The sequence below is a fragment of the Podarcis melisellensis genome, assembly GCF_964234715.1.
Source record: "Podarcis melisellensis genome assembly, chromosome: 10".
Taxonomy (NCBI): Eukaryota; Metazoa; Chordata; class Lepidosauria; order Squamata; family Lacertidae; genus Podarcis; species Podarcis melisellensis.
In genome coordinates, this window is record NC_138542.1 from 55,313,092 (window position 1) to 55,331,603 (window position 18,512).

The 18,512-nt window shown below is 42.3% G+C and overlaps 1 protein-coding gene across 2 annotated transcripts in view; it reads right to left on the minus strand.

The window, feature by feature from the left end:
• Nucleotides 1-1,271: 1,271 nt before the first annotated feature.
• CHRM2 (cholinergic receptor muscarinic 2) overlaps nucleotides 1,272-18,512 on the minus strand; it is a 175,499-nt gene continuing 158,258 nt past the window's right edge. For both annotated transcript variants that reach the window (XM_081927196.1, XM_081927195.1), the window contains exon 4: nucleotides 1,272-3,826. In XM_081927196.1, coding sequence (XP_081783322.1) covers nucleotides 2,380-3,786 — 1,407 coding nt within the window. In that variant the 5' untranslated portion in view covers nucleotides 3,787-3,826 and the 3' untranslated portion in view covers nucleotides 1,272-2,379. The remainder of the gene's footprint in view (nucleotides 3,827-18,512) is intronic.

The window sequence follows — 18,512 nt, forward strand, 5'->3', positions numbered from 1 at the left end:
TAGTGGCCTTTGCTGCTCTCCCTTTTTGTGATCCAACAGCAATTGATGCAAATGGAACTTCTGTGAATTTCACAGCACATTTTATAAGATGTGTGTAATAAATCAAAATTCTCTCTCTCTCTCTCTCTGGCTTGGAAAAAAAAAATCTGAACCGCAGCTGAATGCTTGCAGAACAAACCTATCATAGCTTTAAACTGATCTGGTCCCCAAATAACACGCAGTGAATATGGATTTTTTGTGTTCCGTTTTCTCTTGCCTACTGAGCATTCTACAAGTCTTATTGCAATGCAACAAAGGCCTAGTTTGGGCTGAGGTGGTAAATGTTAATTCAGGCTGTACTGTTTAAATGTTTGGGGTTTATGTGATTGAATACTCCTCTGTATAAAACTGAATTCCTTCTACTTATAACATTAAATGGAAGACAGTGCTAGAATCCTTTTTGACATGTCAGTTTTCTACAACTGCATTCAGAAGTCACATCCAAATAATTGTTTGCAGGAAGAGGAGCAAGCCTTGCCTTCAAGTGTTCCCTCCTGCCTCCCTGTATGCCCATCTTTGTCAAGTCACAGGATATCTGAAGTGGTAAGATGTGGTTTGAATTATTCTTCCAAATCAGGGTTTGCATACAATATTTTGAATATTGTTTGCAGTCCTGGTATGGAGGAATCTTTCATACTACAGTTTGCTGTTTCAGATGTCACAGGCAATGTTTGTTTCACAAAATCTATTAAGCGGTGAATGCAAGGGGAACAGGAGGGAGTTAATTTCTAAGTGTCCTAATTAGATGTAGTCAATGTGGTACCTCCAGATGTTGCTGGACTCCATCATCTCCAGCCAGTATGATCAATGATCAAGAATGATGGGAGTTGCAGTCCAACAATATCTGGAGGACACCATGATGGCTGGGTACATGGCTCCAAACCATGGTTTGGAGAATCAGTGAATGTTTCATCTGAGTACAACCTATGTGTAGGGATTTTCCCCCCCTGAATGGATGACCTACCCACCCCACAACTTGGGATCTAAAGTGATACAGCACGGTCTCAGGTATACCACATCTGTTACTGAGAACTTGGGCTTGTAAACAAAGCCTACAAGGTGTGGTGCCTTAATGAAAAAGCTACTATTTTGAAATCTTACTTTGGAAGACTACATACTGAGATAACTAATCAATTTATTTGTTTAGTGAACTTCAAACAGTTGGTGTTTTGTATTTCCCAAGTTTGGGGGTGGGCAGGGAGAAGAACCTGCACAAAGGTAGTTTTTGAGCAGGAAACATAAAATTAAGAGGTGAGATGGATGGGCAAAATTCAATGGGGACCATTTTTCTTTCTGAAGTGCACAGCCTAAAGAGACTCATTGGGATGTTTTGCCATTTCACAGACCAAACTGACTGGGCTGCAAATGCCCCCAATGCTTCATTTTCAAAAGCCTTTGGCTAGTCACTGTGGCTTGCCAAACGATTAAGGGGCCATTTGGTTCCATTTCCCCATTCCATTGAACTGCCCATCAGCGCTATGCGACGTCTGACCCAGTTAAAAAGGAAGAATCAATTACCATGTGGCACCCGTTAACCAATCACGGCTTCCAGTGGTTGCAACCTAACCAAATCCCAGCACTTTTAAGTCTTCTTGACTTAAGATGGAGCAAGTGTAGCATGTGCTTAAAAGCCTGGCTGAAACCATGCCCGTTATGAGGTAATATACTATTTTTTTTCTGATGCAGATTCAAGCAGCAGGAGAGAGGTAAATAATTAATAGTAACATCCATCAAATCCCACCACTTTTTAAAATTATGGAATCTGTTGAGCTGATTGGACTGTTCTGTGTCTCTCTCTTCCAGTCATTGAAGCATTCCATATAGGAAGGATATTGTTGAACGATTCCCCCACCACCACTGTTTTCAAATGAACATACACAGAGACAAACAAAACTGGCAACTGCCAGGCCAGAAGAACTGACAAAGACACAACCCTCAGTGGGGTTGTCCTTCTCACTGAAATGCCGGTGCTTTTGTGCAGATCCCTTTCAGATGAAGCAAACCTAAACGGGCTTCACACAAGAGAACGCTTCCCCAAAGAAGAATGGATTCAAAAGCCCTTCTGCATGAGACTACCAGAGATCTGGGCATGTTGCCTCAAGTTCATATCCTCAGCTGGCCTGCCCACCCTTTCCTGCCTCCTAGTGATTCACTGACAGAAAAGTGGTGATCTCTGAAGTGTAGTTGTCAGAGATGGAGCACATGTCGTCCCCCCCTCCACCCCATCAGTATGTGTCCTATAGCCTTCTTGGTTTCATTCTAGAGCATAAAGTGCTGTGGCATAGTTTTATAAAACTTTGAACTTCCTTCTCCCTTCCCCACACCCCACTTATTACTGTTTTACCTTGTAGCTCCTATGTTCTTGTAATGACACATAAGGAGGTGCTTAAAGGTTTTCTTGAAGGTAGCATTGCAGAGCGCATAGCAGGCAGGATTGATGGTGCTATTGATATAGCACAGCCAGTAACCAATGGTCCATACTGTGTTGGGGATGCAAGACGCACAGAAGCTGTTGATGAGGACCATGACATTGTATGGTGTCCAGGTAATGATGAAGGCCAGGAGAATAGCCAATATAGTCCTGGTTACCTTTTTCTCCCTGGAAGGAGGTGTCTTCTTTTTGGCAGGCTGCTTAGTCATCTTGACAATCTTACGTGCTACAATGTTCTGCTTCTCATCTCCATTTTGCCCATCGGGACCTACAATCTCCACGGTCGTGTTGGTAGAACCAGAACAGTCACCTTTTGGGGACTTTGTGAGTATCCTAATACATGTCAATTTGGAGTTCTCCACTTTGGCATTGACTTGGGAGGCAGAAGCCCTGGTGTCCTCTTTGATGGGTTCATCATCTTTCACATTGGAAGCCACAGCGCTGACAGAGGTGGAGTCATTAGAACTTTCCTTCTCCTCTGCAGTAACACAATTTTCCATCACTGATTCCCCTGTGGCTTTACCATTCTGAATTTTACCGTGTTCTACCCCATCTTCATTAGTTGGAACATTGTTATTGTTTGGTTTTACTATTTTACCTTGCACCAAGCTTGGAGAAACTGGATCCTGGTTTTGCCCACTCCCCTTTTTGTCTTTTTTAATCCTGCTCTTACTGGCACGAGATATTTGCCAGTAAAGAATAGTCATGATGATAACAGGCAGGTAGAAAGCGGCAATCGCTGTGCCAAAGGTGACGGCTGCATTGGACAGGAACTGAATGTAGCATTCCCCATCGGGGACAGTCCTCTCCCCTACAATGAACTGCCAAAAAAGAATTGCGGGTGCCCACAAGATGAACGACAGCACCCAGGCCGCGGCGATCATCATACCTGCCATCTTAGTGGTCCGCTTGACAGGGTAGGTCAGAGGCTTGGTGACACAAAAATATCGGTCAAAACTGATAATGAGAAGGTTCATGACGGAGGCATTGCTGACCACATAGTCGAGCGCCAACCACAAGTCACAAACCACAGGTCCAAGCGGCCAATAGCCAATCACAGTGTAAAGTGTGTACAGGTTCATGGAAAAGACACCGATTATCAAGTCCGCACATGCCAAGCTGAAAAGAAAGTAATTGTTGACAGTCTGCAGGTGTCTGTTGACTTTAATGGACACCATCACCAGGATGTTCCCAATGATGGTCACGAGACTGAGGGAGCCAGCCACCAGGACAATGAATACTACCTCAACCGTTTTATAAGGACTCCCCAGAGGCATCACATCTTCCAAATAGCTTATGTTCGTCGAGTTATTCATGTCTGCGTCTAGCAAACTGGTAGATAAATATCACTTAAGCCTGCAGAGGAAAGAAAAAGAAAACAAAGATGGTGAGGCATTTCAGTTTATGCAATTTCTGGCAAATGGAGCTCAAGGAAAGGTGAGATGCAAAGGAATGAAAATCCCAAGGAAAATTCAGGAGTTTCATCAATCAACGCTCAAGTTAAAATGTTTCATCTTACATTGATTATAATGGGACTTTGGCCTGTTTAGTTTCCCCTGGATTATGCCTCAAGATGCTAAATATGAATTAAGTTATTTAGAGGAAAGAACAAAAGGGATAATGTTAAAATGAAACACACACATGGAATCGTATTATTTATTATTAAAAGGACGTACATTCAAAACTCTGAAGTGTGGCCTCTTCCTTGTAATGGTGTAGCTGTAGGGAAGTTTGATAATGGCATGTGGAGGAAGGTCGCTCAGTTAAAGACCAAATTTAAGACACCTGCTGCCCTCTTACTGTATCAGGTAAGCCTCCTTCTGGAGAGATGCAAAACTCTTGAAAGACATGTTGGAGGAAAATCCTTTTATCCCTCTGCAAATTTTCATTGAGATACCCTGAACTGTCTCTTGACCATGCCTTGTTTTGCTGTTGCTGGCAGGCTCTCCTTCCATTGGGATGGTGTTTCCTACATGCTTTGGAAGATATCACTTCTGCCTTGTACATGCAGACAGACAGTAGCCTGTCTGACCAAAATGTAGAAGCACTACTCTGCCAGTGCATCTGTGCAGCCAGTCTCCCCAATGTCTTAGGGTGTTTTTTTTATTTTTTACAAAAACACCAAATAAATGCAATCTTTCAATTGACTTGCCTAAGATCCAGGACAAAGCGCCACCTTTCAGAAATCCCTGGCAATGTCCAAGGGAATCAGCACATCTGGCAGCCCTACACTGTCTCAAACCTTCTAGTGACACTGCTGCCAAAAGGCTGTTTCTGTGACTCCACTCTGCAGGTGAGCTGGACCTGATGAGAACTCTTCTTCTGTTCTATACTTGCTGGCTTCTGCTTGCCTTGCAGAAAGTAGAGATCCTCTCCTACATAAATAATAATAATAATAATAATAACCCAATATAGCACCCTAGGGGACAGGCTAGCTCAAGACATGTTGCTAATGATCACTCACCCCCACCCCATCAAACATAGTACCCAAGAGTAGCTAAATTATTTTAACACCTGAAGTAGAAAATCTGGCAAGTAGCTCTCCCACTCCCTGGCAGAAAACATACAGTAATAATAAATCACATAGCCAGCTGCTGTTGGGTTTCTATTCCTCTCACTGTGCAGATATGTAGGATTGGTTCATCACATGTCTGTGTTATGCATTCCAGCACTGACTGTTGGAACCACAGGAGCCTTTACTGTACTCTGTTTCCGTTCATTTTTGCTTTCACTTCCGACTTCTCTCCGAGGAAGACCAGAAAGAGGAGACATGTTTTCTTTTGTTCTGCCTTATGTTAATAAAGTAGCTTTAGTGCTTACAACCCCAGCCTAGCTCTGTGTGTGTTTATCTCTGCTGGACTCTGAATATGTGCTCAGGGTCTCCAAGACATGAGTCATTATAAATCGTCGGGGAAGGTGATTCGGAACTCCCTAGAGCTGAACGCTGATGGGAGAGACAGACTGGAATCATTCCTGTCCTATGCCTGAGGGTCATCCTAGCCCCCGGCTGACCCAACAGTTGCTGCCCTTTCTACAACACTCAAAATCAACTGCCTGAGGTGGCCACCTCACTTTGCCTAATGATAGGGATGGCACTGGAGAATGCAAGCAATAAAAATGTGTCACTGGAATATTTCTATGAAGTAGCCATCCTTTGTTTCTGACCTGATTTCTCGCCAACCACACTCCCATTCCTGACTAGTACATGACAAAAGGAAAGGAAAAACTCATCTGTCTGGGCGTAAGCACAGCAAAGTGACTTCATTTTGCATACCACGGGAGTGAGAAAATTGTCTTGTGCTCCTAACCTGATGACAAGCACATTCCATCTTGCACCACATGAATCATACATTTTCACTGCCTCTTTTGCCTTTTTGAGATAGTGGTAACAAAGGAGAAAGACAAAATGACACACACAGAGAGAGAGAGAGAGGCAAGGGGGAAATAATGTGTGATTCTCAAGGAAGTAGATGGATCAGGCCAATGGTCTATCTAGTCCAGCATCCTGCTTTTACAGTGACCAACCAGATGCCTCTGGGAAACCCAAAACCAGGACCTGAGCAAAACAGCACTCTCCTGTCTTGCAGTTTACTGAAGCTAGTATTCAAAGGCATACCTGCCTGTGAAAGTGGAGGTAGAACATAGCCATCATGGCTAGTAGCCATTGAAAGCCTTCTCCTCCCTAAATTTAACTCATCCTCTTTTAAGCCCATCCAAGCTTCTCATGGCAGCAAATTCCATAGCTTAATTTTCCACTATGTGAAGAAGTCCTTTCTTTTGACTGTCCAGAACCCTTCAGCATCCAGCTTCATTGGATCCCTCAAATTTCCAGTGTTATGAAGGGGAAATACGTGTGCAGATTATTCAACATACAGGTTGTGGGGAAATGTACTCTATGGGCCTGTAAATTGATATTTGAAATGTATATTTAGTGATGCTACCAGGGCAAGACTTGGGGGCCGATGTCCACTAAGCAGAAGGGGCATTAGGGCTTACAACTGCAGCAGGGCTGGCTAATGCATTACCATCTAAAGATAAGGGAGTGTAAGTTCATTAAGTCCATAGTAGGGATTGGGGAGAAATTTGGCTCTGTTGGCCTTTTAATGAGTAACGAGCTTAATTTGTACTTCTCAAATCAATACGCTAAACTGAAACACAGGTACCTTTCAAAATTCACACTTCTTTGACTTTTGCAATGCAGTTCTCCAACTAAATGTATAACAAAATACATGTATTAAGAAAAAGTTGGTATATAAATGCATGTATTAATGAAAATACAAAAAAATGCACTGTCTTAAGGAATATTGCTAGGAAAATATCTATATTAGGTGCAAAATCTTGACATTGAGGCAGCAACTCATATCTACTTACCAAGGAGAAAGCCCACTGATCTCAATAGGACATCATTCTGAGTATACATACTAGGATTGGGTTACAATACAATCCCAGTAATGTGTATTCATAATTCTTTTCGAGCTTTGCTAAGAATGCATTCTACATGTCTCAATGGGTTTCCCAGAATAAGTTCACTGAAATCTCAACTGTCACAAGATTTAACAAGAACTTGAAGGTTCTCCACAGGAGAAACATATGAGGAATTTCAAAGAAAAGACAGATAACAATTCTGATGCTTATTTTTAAGTCAATGGGGTTAAGACTGGGCTCCTGCAAGAGTCAGCTGCTAAGAACATGGTAGGGAGGGAAAGACCTACCCCTAATCTGGGATCGAAATGGAGTGATCGCTGTGATCTCCTCTAAGGCCTGCAAGCAGGATGAAAGCACTACAGCACTTTCAGAAACATAACTGTCTCCAACATTCTGTATATCTATGGACGGGTGTATAGCTGTAGCTGCCCTTTGTGCTCCTTCAGATTCCTACCCTGTTTTCCTAGCTTCCTGTCACCTAGAATTTCCTGCAGGATCCATAACACCAATGGCATTTACAACCCTGGCATTTTCTGACTACCCTAATGATAGGATTTTTTAAGAGCACAGCAAAGAAACTTTTGTGCATGCTTTGAAGCAGCAAATGATGATTCACAGTTGTGTAACATTAGCTGAACAAATGTACATTATGCCTCTGGTGAGAACGGAAATAATGCCAAATAAAAATATTCCCCTGAGAGCAACAGAAGCTAGTTTATTAATGGAAGGCTGTGGTCTGCCTCCCTATTACCTGCCTTTACTCCAGCCTGAGGAATTGCACGGCACTTAATTACTGCTGGCTCACCGCTGTTCTAATTGTCTGGAACTGGTTAAAAGAATGACTTAAGCACAAATTACTCTAGATCAAAGCTGCCCTTCTGAGCAATTTCAACATCACTAGCCTGACAATCAGCTATTTATCCATATAGTGGTGGGAAATGTGCTTTGAAACAGGGATTGAGGCTGCTCTGGTGTTTGTTAAGGGTTGTGGGACTGGATGCTCACAACACCTCACAGTGTATGCTAGGGCAGTGTTTTCCAAACTTGGGTATATGGCTGTTGTTGGACTACAACTCCCAACATCCTTAGCTAGCAGGACCAGTGGTCAGGGATGATGGGAACTGTAGTCCAAAAACAGCTGGAGACACAAGCTTGGGGAACACTGTGTAGAGAAAGGGTGCATCAAGCCCAGGAGTTAAATGTAGCCATCAGAGCCTCTCCATCTGGATTTTGGGCCATGCCGCCTCTCCCAGTACACCATAGTAACTCACCTGTCAGCAGGGTATCCCAGTGACTCTGCTTTACCTGGTGAGCCATTTCTGATTGTCACAACTTGTAAACCAGCACATTGGGGAGAGAGAGAATTCTGTCTCTCTGGTAGTACCAATTTCCTACCTGGAGGGCACCAGCTGTTTGTTTTAATGGAGCAATTCAGTACTGTTGCCTCTCCTGCAGTCTGACGTGTTACAGGCCACATTCACACAATACAGTTAAAGCACTAAGATGTGACATTAAACAGTCATGGTTTGCCCAAAAGGATCCTGGGAGCTATAATTCATTAAGGGGGGGTGAGAGTTGATAGAAGCAGTGCTTCCCCCCCCAAAAAAATATATATGTTTAGGGGTACTTTCATTTTCCTACTCATATTGAAATAATGCCCCTCAATGAGGCCAGACTTAGATTCACAAAATGTTTAGGGGTATCCCTGCATCCCTCCTAGAAAAAAAGTACTGATTAGGAGACCCCCATTTGCTTCACAGAGGTGCAATTCCTCGAGTTTCCTGGGAAGAGGAATCGAATGTTAAACCAGCGTGAGAATTGGAGCTGTGTGAGAAGTATAGGAATCTCCTAACAACTCTCAGCATTCTGAACAAACTTCAGCTCCCAGAATTCTTTGGGAGGAAGCCATGCCTCTTTAATGTGGTATCATAACACTTTCAATGCATGGTGTGAATGAGTCTATAGTCTATGTCACTCTGCATGTGTAAAACAGTTCAGGGGTTGGCAAATGGGAAAGAGGCAAGTGACATATGCTGCTGGAGGTGACTAAATGCCAGAAGATTCAGGAGAGCTCCTTCCCATGGCACATGGTTAAACAATGAAATTTGCTTTCCCAAGATGGCCACCGACTTGGGTGGCCTTGACAATATATAGGAGACAATATAGGGGAGATAGGTTTATCAATGGCTGCTAGCTAGGTTTCCCATGGGCATCTGTTTGGCCACTGTGAAAACAGGATGCCGGACTGGATTGACTCTTGGCCTGATCCAACAGGGCTGTTCTTATGTTAAATGAATGAGAATTCAGGAAAAAATATTCCAGGAGGATCAGAATTCTGAAACAGGAAGAGGCTGTGCAATTGTAGATATGTGATTACAGATCTGGGAGCAACTGGAGATGTCACTTAAAACAGAAGGGAGAAGCCTTTGTTCTCCTCCTCATGTCCTCTGCTCATTTTCTGTGTAGCATTTCACTTGACACTTCCTTCAGCTGCTAATGCAAGAGCCAGAAAAAGGAAAGGGCAAGTTAACTACCTTCCAAGAGAAGCTCTGTCCATTTTCCCATTTGCATCTCAAAGAGAAGAGTGACAGGGAAATGCTCGAGAACGAATGATAAGAACAACCAAGAAGCAGAAAATGCTATTTTACCTACTGGGATCATTTGAGGATAAACCCTGGATCAGAAAGTCCACAGTTATTGTTAGTCCAAGGTAGCTTGAACTTGGAAACATGGTTTACATATATGTTAAGTATAACAACAATCAAAGCATTCTGTCACTAGACTTGTTGGGAAGGCAGAAGGGATGGTGAGCTTAGAGAACTTGGGGTTTGGTTTAGTTTGTTATTCCCAACTTTAAAGCTGGGACACAACTGAACTTACTTCTGATACAGCATCCACTGAATTGGGCTGCTCTTCTGAATCAAACTGTTAACAGCTTTTTAAAACAACAGAGTGAAAGAACATAAAGTTCTGGGCAGCAGTTTGGAGGAAAGTGGACCAGAAAAAAATCATAGAGTAGAGAAAGCATCCAGGGGTCACATGAGGTCCTCCAGGCCTCTTTATCTGCCCCTTGGAACTCTCTCTAGGCCACACCCTCTATCATCATCCTGCTGCATAAACTCATGGAATGCTTTTGCCTGGCTGGAAAGCGCCTTTGAGCCTCTTGCCTGCCTAGATGGAAAGATGGGTGGGGATGGGTGGTTGAGTAGAAACCTCTGGCTTGTGTGTAGCAGGAGCACAGGGTATTGAGCAAAGATCATCACATCAATTGCACATTTTTGCCTGCGACCCCACTCCCCATTGGCATGAGGCCCCCATAGAAGGAAATACAACCCTCAGGCTGAAAAATGCACACACACCCATTCCTTGCCATAGAGTCTTACAAATGAAAGAGGCAAATTCATAGTTGATTGCCAGATAGGTGTGGATTGGCTCTCTGTGGGGGGCAAATGGTGAGGCAAATCAGATGATTCAGGGAACTCCCTCCCTGCCGAAGTGCAATGTCAACTGTCCACACCCCAAGCAGCAGCGGATGGCCTGGTTGAGGCTGCAGTGCTCACTTGACCTCTGTCCACCTGACCTCTGAGTCACTGCAGTCAATGTCAGGACTTCAAACAGGAGGGGCGCAACAATGGTGAGGACAGGACACTGCAAATGTGCTGACAGGGGCACCAGATTGCAATGACTAGTGTCAGCCCCCATGTGCTGCTGGTGGGCACACATGATGGGCTGTTTCTTGCTATGCTTCAAGGCACTATCTGCTTGTGTGTGTGTGTGTGTGTGTGTGTGCATGTTTGTGTGTGTTGATGGGTGTTTCAGAGTTCCAGACTTAGGCTCTGAAATCCACCAATGGCAAACTTTCCTTAAGCAGCCTTACCATGCATATGTGTGGTTAAAAGAAGGTTCTCTGTAAGCATTCAGATGGAACAATTCCAGATTCCAAGGATAGCATGCCTGAATAATCAGTCTCTTCATAGTCAACGTTCTTTTGCTGCCAAATAGGAAATTGATCCCAAATACCCCATTACCTCTGAGCTATTTATTTCTATGATTTAAGGAATAGGGGAATTATTTAAGCTACCCACAAACTCCCAGGGACAGGCTGAAAAAGCAGGGGGGGGGGAGCAAAAGCAAATTTGGATTGCTGACTCAAGCTGATAGCTATTTCAGTTTTCAATGCATGCCTCATTCACACAATGGAAGGTATATTTAACAGCTGAAGGAGCTATAGATCACTGGTTATTTTCCTTGATTTTCTTTTAAAGCACAACCTTTCAATGGCTTCAAGGCTGTTTTGCAAGAAATAGCTGTTCCAAGGAATGACAAGCGAAGGCAAGTAGGAGCTACAACTAAATGCTGCATTGCAGAGTGCCCCTGTTTGGCTTCCAGAAATTTGAGAGAAATTTGATTCAGTTCATTTAAAGCTAACTTTATCAAATTCACACTTTCTGAAACAATGTAAGAAGCAAAACATGGACAGTCTTCAAACTTCACACTAATCTGAATTTTGTGATGCAGTTCTCCAGCTAAGCTGTGCTTACAAGAATGCATATATTAGGTGGAAAGGTGCATAAAAAGAAATATATTAGTGAAAGTAGCATACAAAAATGCATCATATGCTTGCAAGACATGCCCACAAAATGAGTACTTTAGTAAAAAGTGCATGCAAAATGTGTGTTTATTAGGAGAAATTTGCACTAAAATGGTGAAAAAAACTTTCATGAGGATTTTTTGTTTAATCACAAATTGCTGCAGGAATGAGGAGAACTGAACTGAAGGTAGGATACATGAGAAACTGAGATAATGACCGCTCCCCGCTTAAAACGGGGGGCGCCCTTTGCGTGGACGCGTGCAGCCCCTAGACCTGGAGCGGCTCCAACAGCATAGGCTAGGCTATGCCTTCCCTCAGGTGGGATACCTGGAGGTCTCCGCCTACCTCAGTCAGTTGTCCAATCCCACCTGGGGGAAAGAGTTGCCAAGGAGACCAGGCCAGGTAGGGGAGGGATTACCTGCCCACACAAAGGAGGGAGGATTTTACCTGGGAATTCTCACTTGGCTCCAGAGCTTCTCCCACCCTACCCACCCTCAGTCAATGTCTTATGTTGCAGGTTAATTTTCCTCACGTGTTTTGCAAGTTAATTTTCTTCACAGGTATGCGGGCGCTGCTACGTTAAGGTCGCTGTTAAAGGGCCGGAAAGGAATTTCCCTGCATTGGCAGGTTTCGCCTTTCCCGTAGCAAAACGTCACAACTTTGGCAGTATCAGGCCTTGGGCGGAATCCTTTTGTCCATCTTCCTCTTTGCGGTGGCGATACCAGGGTTCCCCGTTAAAGGGGTTTCTGAAGGGAGGCTTTGACCGTACGCCGGAAGGTCGTCATTGCTCTCCCCTGCGGCGGCGGCGTTACAGGGGCGGCTATCTCTGCTTGAACATATGTTCTCCAGAGCCGGCCCATCCCCCCCACACACACTGGATAACCCTGATGCTCCCTAGGTCCCCGGCTGGGGACTGGGGAGGGAGAACGCCCAATGCCTGAGCCAAGGTCTACCCACATTTGAAATTTAATAAAGTTGTGGCCAATTTAATCCCATAGCACGTTGTCTTGAGTCGTTATTCCACATGACGGGGGGACCGCGCAGGATCTGGGGACTCCGCCTGTCCACGCAAATGAAATTAACAAATCCTTCCATCCCTCTTCCAGAATTTTCCTTTCCATACACCCCTCCTTTATGATTTTTCGTCCTGCAAATGTGTCTCACGTTTCCCCAACCCCTCTGACGATGAATGAAACTGCCTTTATCAAATGAGAGATAAAATTCCAGTGAAATTCTCATGGTTGGCCTATAGACTGAGTTCACCCTACCTTCAAGATGGCTGGGAGATTTTGTGAGTGCCCTTTCTTTCACCCTGCAAGTCCTATTTCTGGTGGTCTGCACTTTATAGCCTTCCTGGATGTCCACACTTCCTGAATCACACACTTTTCTGTAAGTTTAGGAAGCAGGGAAGGCTATCTCTCATGCTCTTGACAGCTGTTAGGTTTTTTTTTAAAGTGAAGTCTTATTTTACTTTTACATAAATCAAAGTGGGAATATTTGAAGAATCTCCTTTAACAACAAAATCAGCAACTGCACCAATCTCAGGGGCTTAGCATTCAGCTTCCTCCATTTCAGTTAATATAATATAATAATAATTTATTATTTGTACCCCGCCCATCTTGTTGGGTTTCCCCAGTAACTCTGGGCGGCTTCCAACAAAGATGAAAGATACACTAAAGCTTAGGAGAAGACCTAAAGACCATCTGAGTGTCCCTATTTTCCAGGGACAGTTCTGGATTTACAGAAGCTGTCCCAGTTTCTCATTTGATACCAGAATGTTCCCCTTTTCCTTAGGACATCCCTATTTTCATCAGAGAAATATTGGAGGGTATGAAGTAATTCCTCCTAGGGGTCTTTTTGAGATCAGGAAGAGAAGACAGCTGCAGAAGTTGCAGAGTGTTGAATAGGAGGAAAAATACACCCATCACCCTCAATCATAAGGTCAACTCAACCCCATGCCCACAGAAATTCTATAGTCTCTCCTGTAAACAAGACAGAAAAGCAGAAGTCTCTTTTGCAGAGGAAGAAAACTTTCAAGAAACTGGAGATCGCATGTCAGCCTAGTACTAGTTGGAACCTCATGGCCATTACAACTGAAACTTCCTCTAGCCAGTGCTTTCCCCCCTAAAAATATGTTTAGGGGTACTCTCATTTTCCTACTCATATTGAAATACCTCCCCCTTAATGAGGCCAAACTTAGATTCACAAAATGTTTAGGGGTATGAGTCCCCCTTCGTCCCCCCAGAAAAAAGCACTACCTCTAGCAAACTTTTTATCAGTCAAATTTGCCTCACTCCCATCTCCATTGACACCCTGGCGCTGCCCTACACAATCTTCATTAGGTATCCCTGACACTCCACTCCACCCCTCCCCTATCTCCCCTGTCTTGATTATGAAATGCAGGACTAATTCACACCTACACGATGTCTTATTACTTGATGGCTTACAGGGAAATAATATATGCAAGCTTCCTCTATTGCATAAATATTGTACCTGAGTTGTCACTGGATGAAATGAAAGCTCTAGCTGTGAAGGCTGATTCGCACATGCAAATCATTCCCCAGCGCAACATTCAGTAAGTGAATATACGAGACACCCTGCCCATTACAAATAATCTAGGCTAGGACTGTGTGATTTTTGAGTGCTCTACAAAGCAGCCGTCATTGGAATAAATGTGCCTGAGAGTAGAAATAGCTAAGAACTGTTTTAATTTTACCATGAATTTTCTTTTTTTTTTTTTCTTTTTTAAAATATTTACCGATATAAATTTTTATTAGTTATTCCATGGAAAAAAAAAAAAAAAAAAAAAACAAAGGTTAACACACAGGTAAAGGAAAAGGTACACAAAAAGGGATAAAAAAAAAACAATATACAATCAAAATAAATAAAAAATACAAAAATACACAAAATTATTATTTTCTTAACTCTCCTAATTCGTGGCTATATCTTTCAGGACTTCCTTCAGCTTGGCCGCAAATCATTCGAAGCAGTAGATAGGGTTACACGTTTCATCGTTGATATTGCCATTATACCTACTTTTGTTCTCTATTTTCCTTACACAATATCCCATAATCTATCACAGTACATCTTTAAATCCCTTTAGCGTTATTTGCCCTTCACTTATACATTCCAGATAATCTACGTACTTTCCCCAGTCCTTAGTGAACACTTGGTCTTTTATATATCTAATTTTCCCCGTTAATTTATCGAGCTCTGCATATTCCGATAGTTTAACTCTCCACTCCTCCACTGTTGGGGTTTCCTGCTGTTTCCACCTCTGAGCTATTACAACCCTTGCTGCCGCGAGCGCATAGTATACCAATCTGTGATCTTCCTTTTTTATCTCTTGTCGTAGTATCCCTAATAGGAAGATTTCCGGTTTTTTTATAAACGTGTACTTTAGTATCTTTTTTAATTCCGTATATACCTTCTCCCAAAACTGTTTTATTTTTCGGCATTCCCACCACATGTGGTAGAAGGAGCCCTCCACCTCTTTGCACCTCCAACACTTGTTATCCACCTTGTACATTTTTGAGAGTTTCATAGGTGTCAGGTGCCACCTATAAAACATCTTCATAACGTTTTCTTTTATCACAGTACACGCCGTAAAGTTCAACCCGTCCTTCCATAACCTTTCCCAATCCTCGAATTGTATACTATGGCCTATATCTTTCGCCCAGCGGATCATCACTGATTTGACTTCCTCATCGGCTAGATTCCAGTCTAACAGCATTCTATACACCTTAGATATATTTTTCACTTTGTTGTTTATTATCTCCGTCTGAAATTTAGAGTCTTTATCCGCATAGCCTCTTTCTTTAATATCCTTGCTAAGCATCTGGTTTACCTGTTGGTGGTGGAGCCAATCGTAAACATATTCTTTTATTTGGTCATAAGGTTTGGTTCTCCACTTTCCATCTACCTTTGTTACTAGTTGGTTGTATGTTGCCCAGTTGCTTCTCATATTAGTGACTTTTATACTTGTTATTTCAAGGGGTGACAGCCAGTGTGGTGTTTTCGGTTCCAGCAGGTTTTTATATCTTTCCCGCACTTCAATTAGCGACCCTCTGAAGATATGGTTACTGAAACCTTTATGTACTTTCATTTTGTTCTTCCACAAATAGGCGTGCCAACCGAAGCAGTTATCGAAGCCCTCCAAATCGAGTAGCTCCGTATTTTCCAGTTTGACCCAATCCTTTAGCCAGCTCAGGCACGATGCCTCGTAGTACAATTTCAGATCTGGCAGGGCAAATCCCCCCCTTTCCCTTACGTCTGTTAGTAATTTGAATTGAATTCTGGGTTTTCTGCCCTGCCAAATAAATCTCGAAACTGACCTCTGCCATTCTCTGAAAATCCTACTCCCTTTTATTATAGGGATAGTCTGGAATAGGAACATTAATCTTGATAGGACGTTCATCTTAATTATGTTAATCCTTCCCCACATTGGCAGTTTTAACCGTCCCCATTTTTCTAAATCTCTCTTTATTTCCCTCCACACTGGCTCATAATTATTTTTATATAGGTCTATATTTTTAGATGTTAGCCAGATGCCGAGATATTTAACTTTTTTGGCCATCTCTATCTGCGTTTGCTGTTGGATTGATTCTATTGTCCTTGGGTCTACATTTTTACATATCATTTTTGTTTTTGTCTTGTTTAGTTTGAACCCAGCCACTTCTCCGAATAGTTCTATCTCCTTCAGTAACTCTTTTGTTGAGGTTACTGGGTCTTCTGTCATCACTACTAGGTCGTCCGCAAAGGCCTTGATTTTGTATACGTTATGTCCTAAAGTCACTCCTTTTATATTTCCATTTTGTCTTATAGAATTTAGGAGGACTTCTAATACTGTTATAAATAGTAACGGAGAGAGCGGGCATCCTTGTCTTGTTCCCTTTCGTATCTTTATCTCTTCCGTTACCGTATTGTTTACAATCAATTTGGCCTTCTGTTCTTTGTATATTGCCCTTACCCCGTTGAAAAAGTCGTTGCCTACGTCCATATACTCTAGGTTTCTCAGCATGAAATTCCATATGACATTATCAAATGCCTTTTCGGCATCAATAAACATCATGATAACTTGTTTGTCAATCCTGACAGACAAGAATTCTAGCATGTCGATAATACTTCTTGTATTGTCTCTCATCTGTCGGCCTGGCAGAAATCCTGCCTGGTCTGTATGGATAATATCTGCTAGGACGTTTTTTAACCTTCTTGCTAGAATTCCTGCAAATATCTTATAATCTATATTCAACAGTGAGATTGGCCTGTAATTTTTTACTTGCGTTAGGTCCGCGTCCTGTTTGGGGATAAACGTGATGTATGCTTCCTTCCAAGTTTCCGGAATTTCTCCTTTCTTTAAGATGTTATTCATAGTCTTTTTCAGGGGTCCCACCAATATAGATTTCATTTCTTTATAATAACCAGCAGTAAATCCATCTGGACCTGGTGCTTTACCCCTCTTTAGGTCCCTAATTAACTCCTCTATTTCCTCATTTTCGATTGGGGTATTTAATCTTCGCTTTCCTTCTGTTGGGATTTTTTGTCCCCCTTTCTCCTTCAGAAATCTATCTATCTTCCTCAAGCCGACTCTCTCTTGGTCTTTATACAAATTTCTATAGTAGTTAAGGAACTCACTCCTGATTCCTTTGGGGTCAGTTCTTTCTTCCCCGTCTGTTATTATTTTGTTAATTATCCCTTGCTCTTTCCTCTTTTTAGTTTGCCAGGCAAGCCATTTGCCTGGTTTGTTCGCAAATTCGAAATTTCTTTGCCTAAGTCTTTTAATGTTCCACTCTACCTCTCTGTTTAGTATTGTGGCAAACTGAGTTTGTAAGATTTTTATTTTTTCCTTTGTTTTTGGGCAGTTGGGCTTTTGAACTAATTTTTGTTCGTTTTCCATTATCTGTCTTAGAATTTCCTCTTTATTCTTCTCTCTATTCCTATTTTTGATTGCATTCTGTTGAATAAAGAACCCTCTTATTACCGCCTTACTTGCGTCCCAAATTATGTTGTCCTTTGTGCCTTTGTCACAGTTATCCTTAAAGTACTCTGATAGTTTTTTCCTTGCCATTTCCACCACCTTCTGATCGTCTAACAGATAGTCTTTTAATCTCCATCTAAAGGTTCTTGTCTCTAAGCTTTCCAATTCCATTTCTAATGGATTGTGGTCTGATATTATTTTCGGTCTTATTTCTATAGATCTGACTCTTGAGCATAGTTCTTTTGAAATCCAAATCTGATCTATTCGTGAAAGTGATTGGTTAGGTTCTGAATGAAAGGTAAATTGTTTTTCAAGTGGGTGTCTAAGACGCCAGATGTCCACTAAACTGCAGTTATCCACCATGGTGAAAAAGGATTTTGGTAACTTCCCTTCTTTGTTTACTCCATCTCTAAGTCTATCCATCTCCAGCGAAACAACTGCGTTCATATCACCCATTATGATTATCTTTTGGTCTGCATATTCCATTAATTTTTCTTCTAAACTTTTAAAGAATTCAGTTTTGCTACCATTCGGGGCATAAATCCCTACTACCATCATCTTTTCCCCTTGCCAATTGATATTAACCCCTATCATCCTCCCCTCCTCATCCTTAAACATTGTTTTAGCTTCTATTTTGTTGCTGATATACAGTACCACACCTCTTTTCTTTACCTTATCCAAGGTTTCAAATTCATTTCCCAACCGTTTATTAATTAACACTTTCCTATGTTTTCTGGCCACGTGCGTCTCCTGGAGACAAATAATGTCCATATTTTTCCTTTTCAGACATTGTTCAATTTTATTTCTCTTTTTTTTATCGTTCATCCCATTGATGTTCCAGTTCCAAATTTTTAGTCCCATAATGCTTAGCTTTTCCTTTTACTATTCTTTAAGGTCTTGCTATCTATTATATATTCTCTAAGTCTTCCGTTTCTTCTTCTACCTCCTCTCCTGACCGGCTCCCCCCCTCCTCTCCCTCTTCTGACACTCTTGGTTCTCCTGATGGGGCCCTGTCCGCTCTTCCCGCTCCAAATACCTCCACTTTAAGT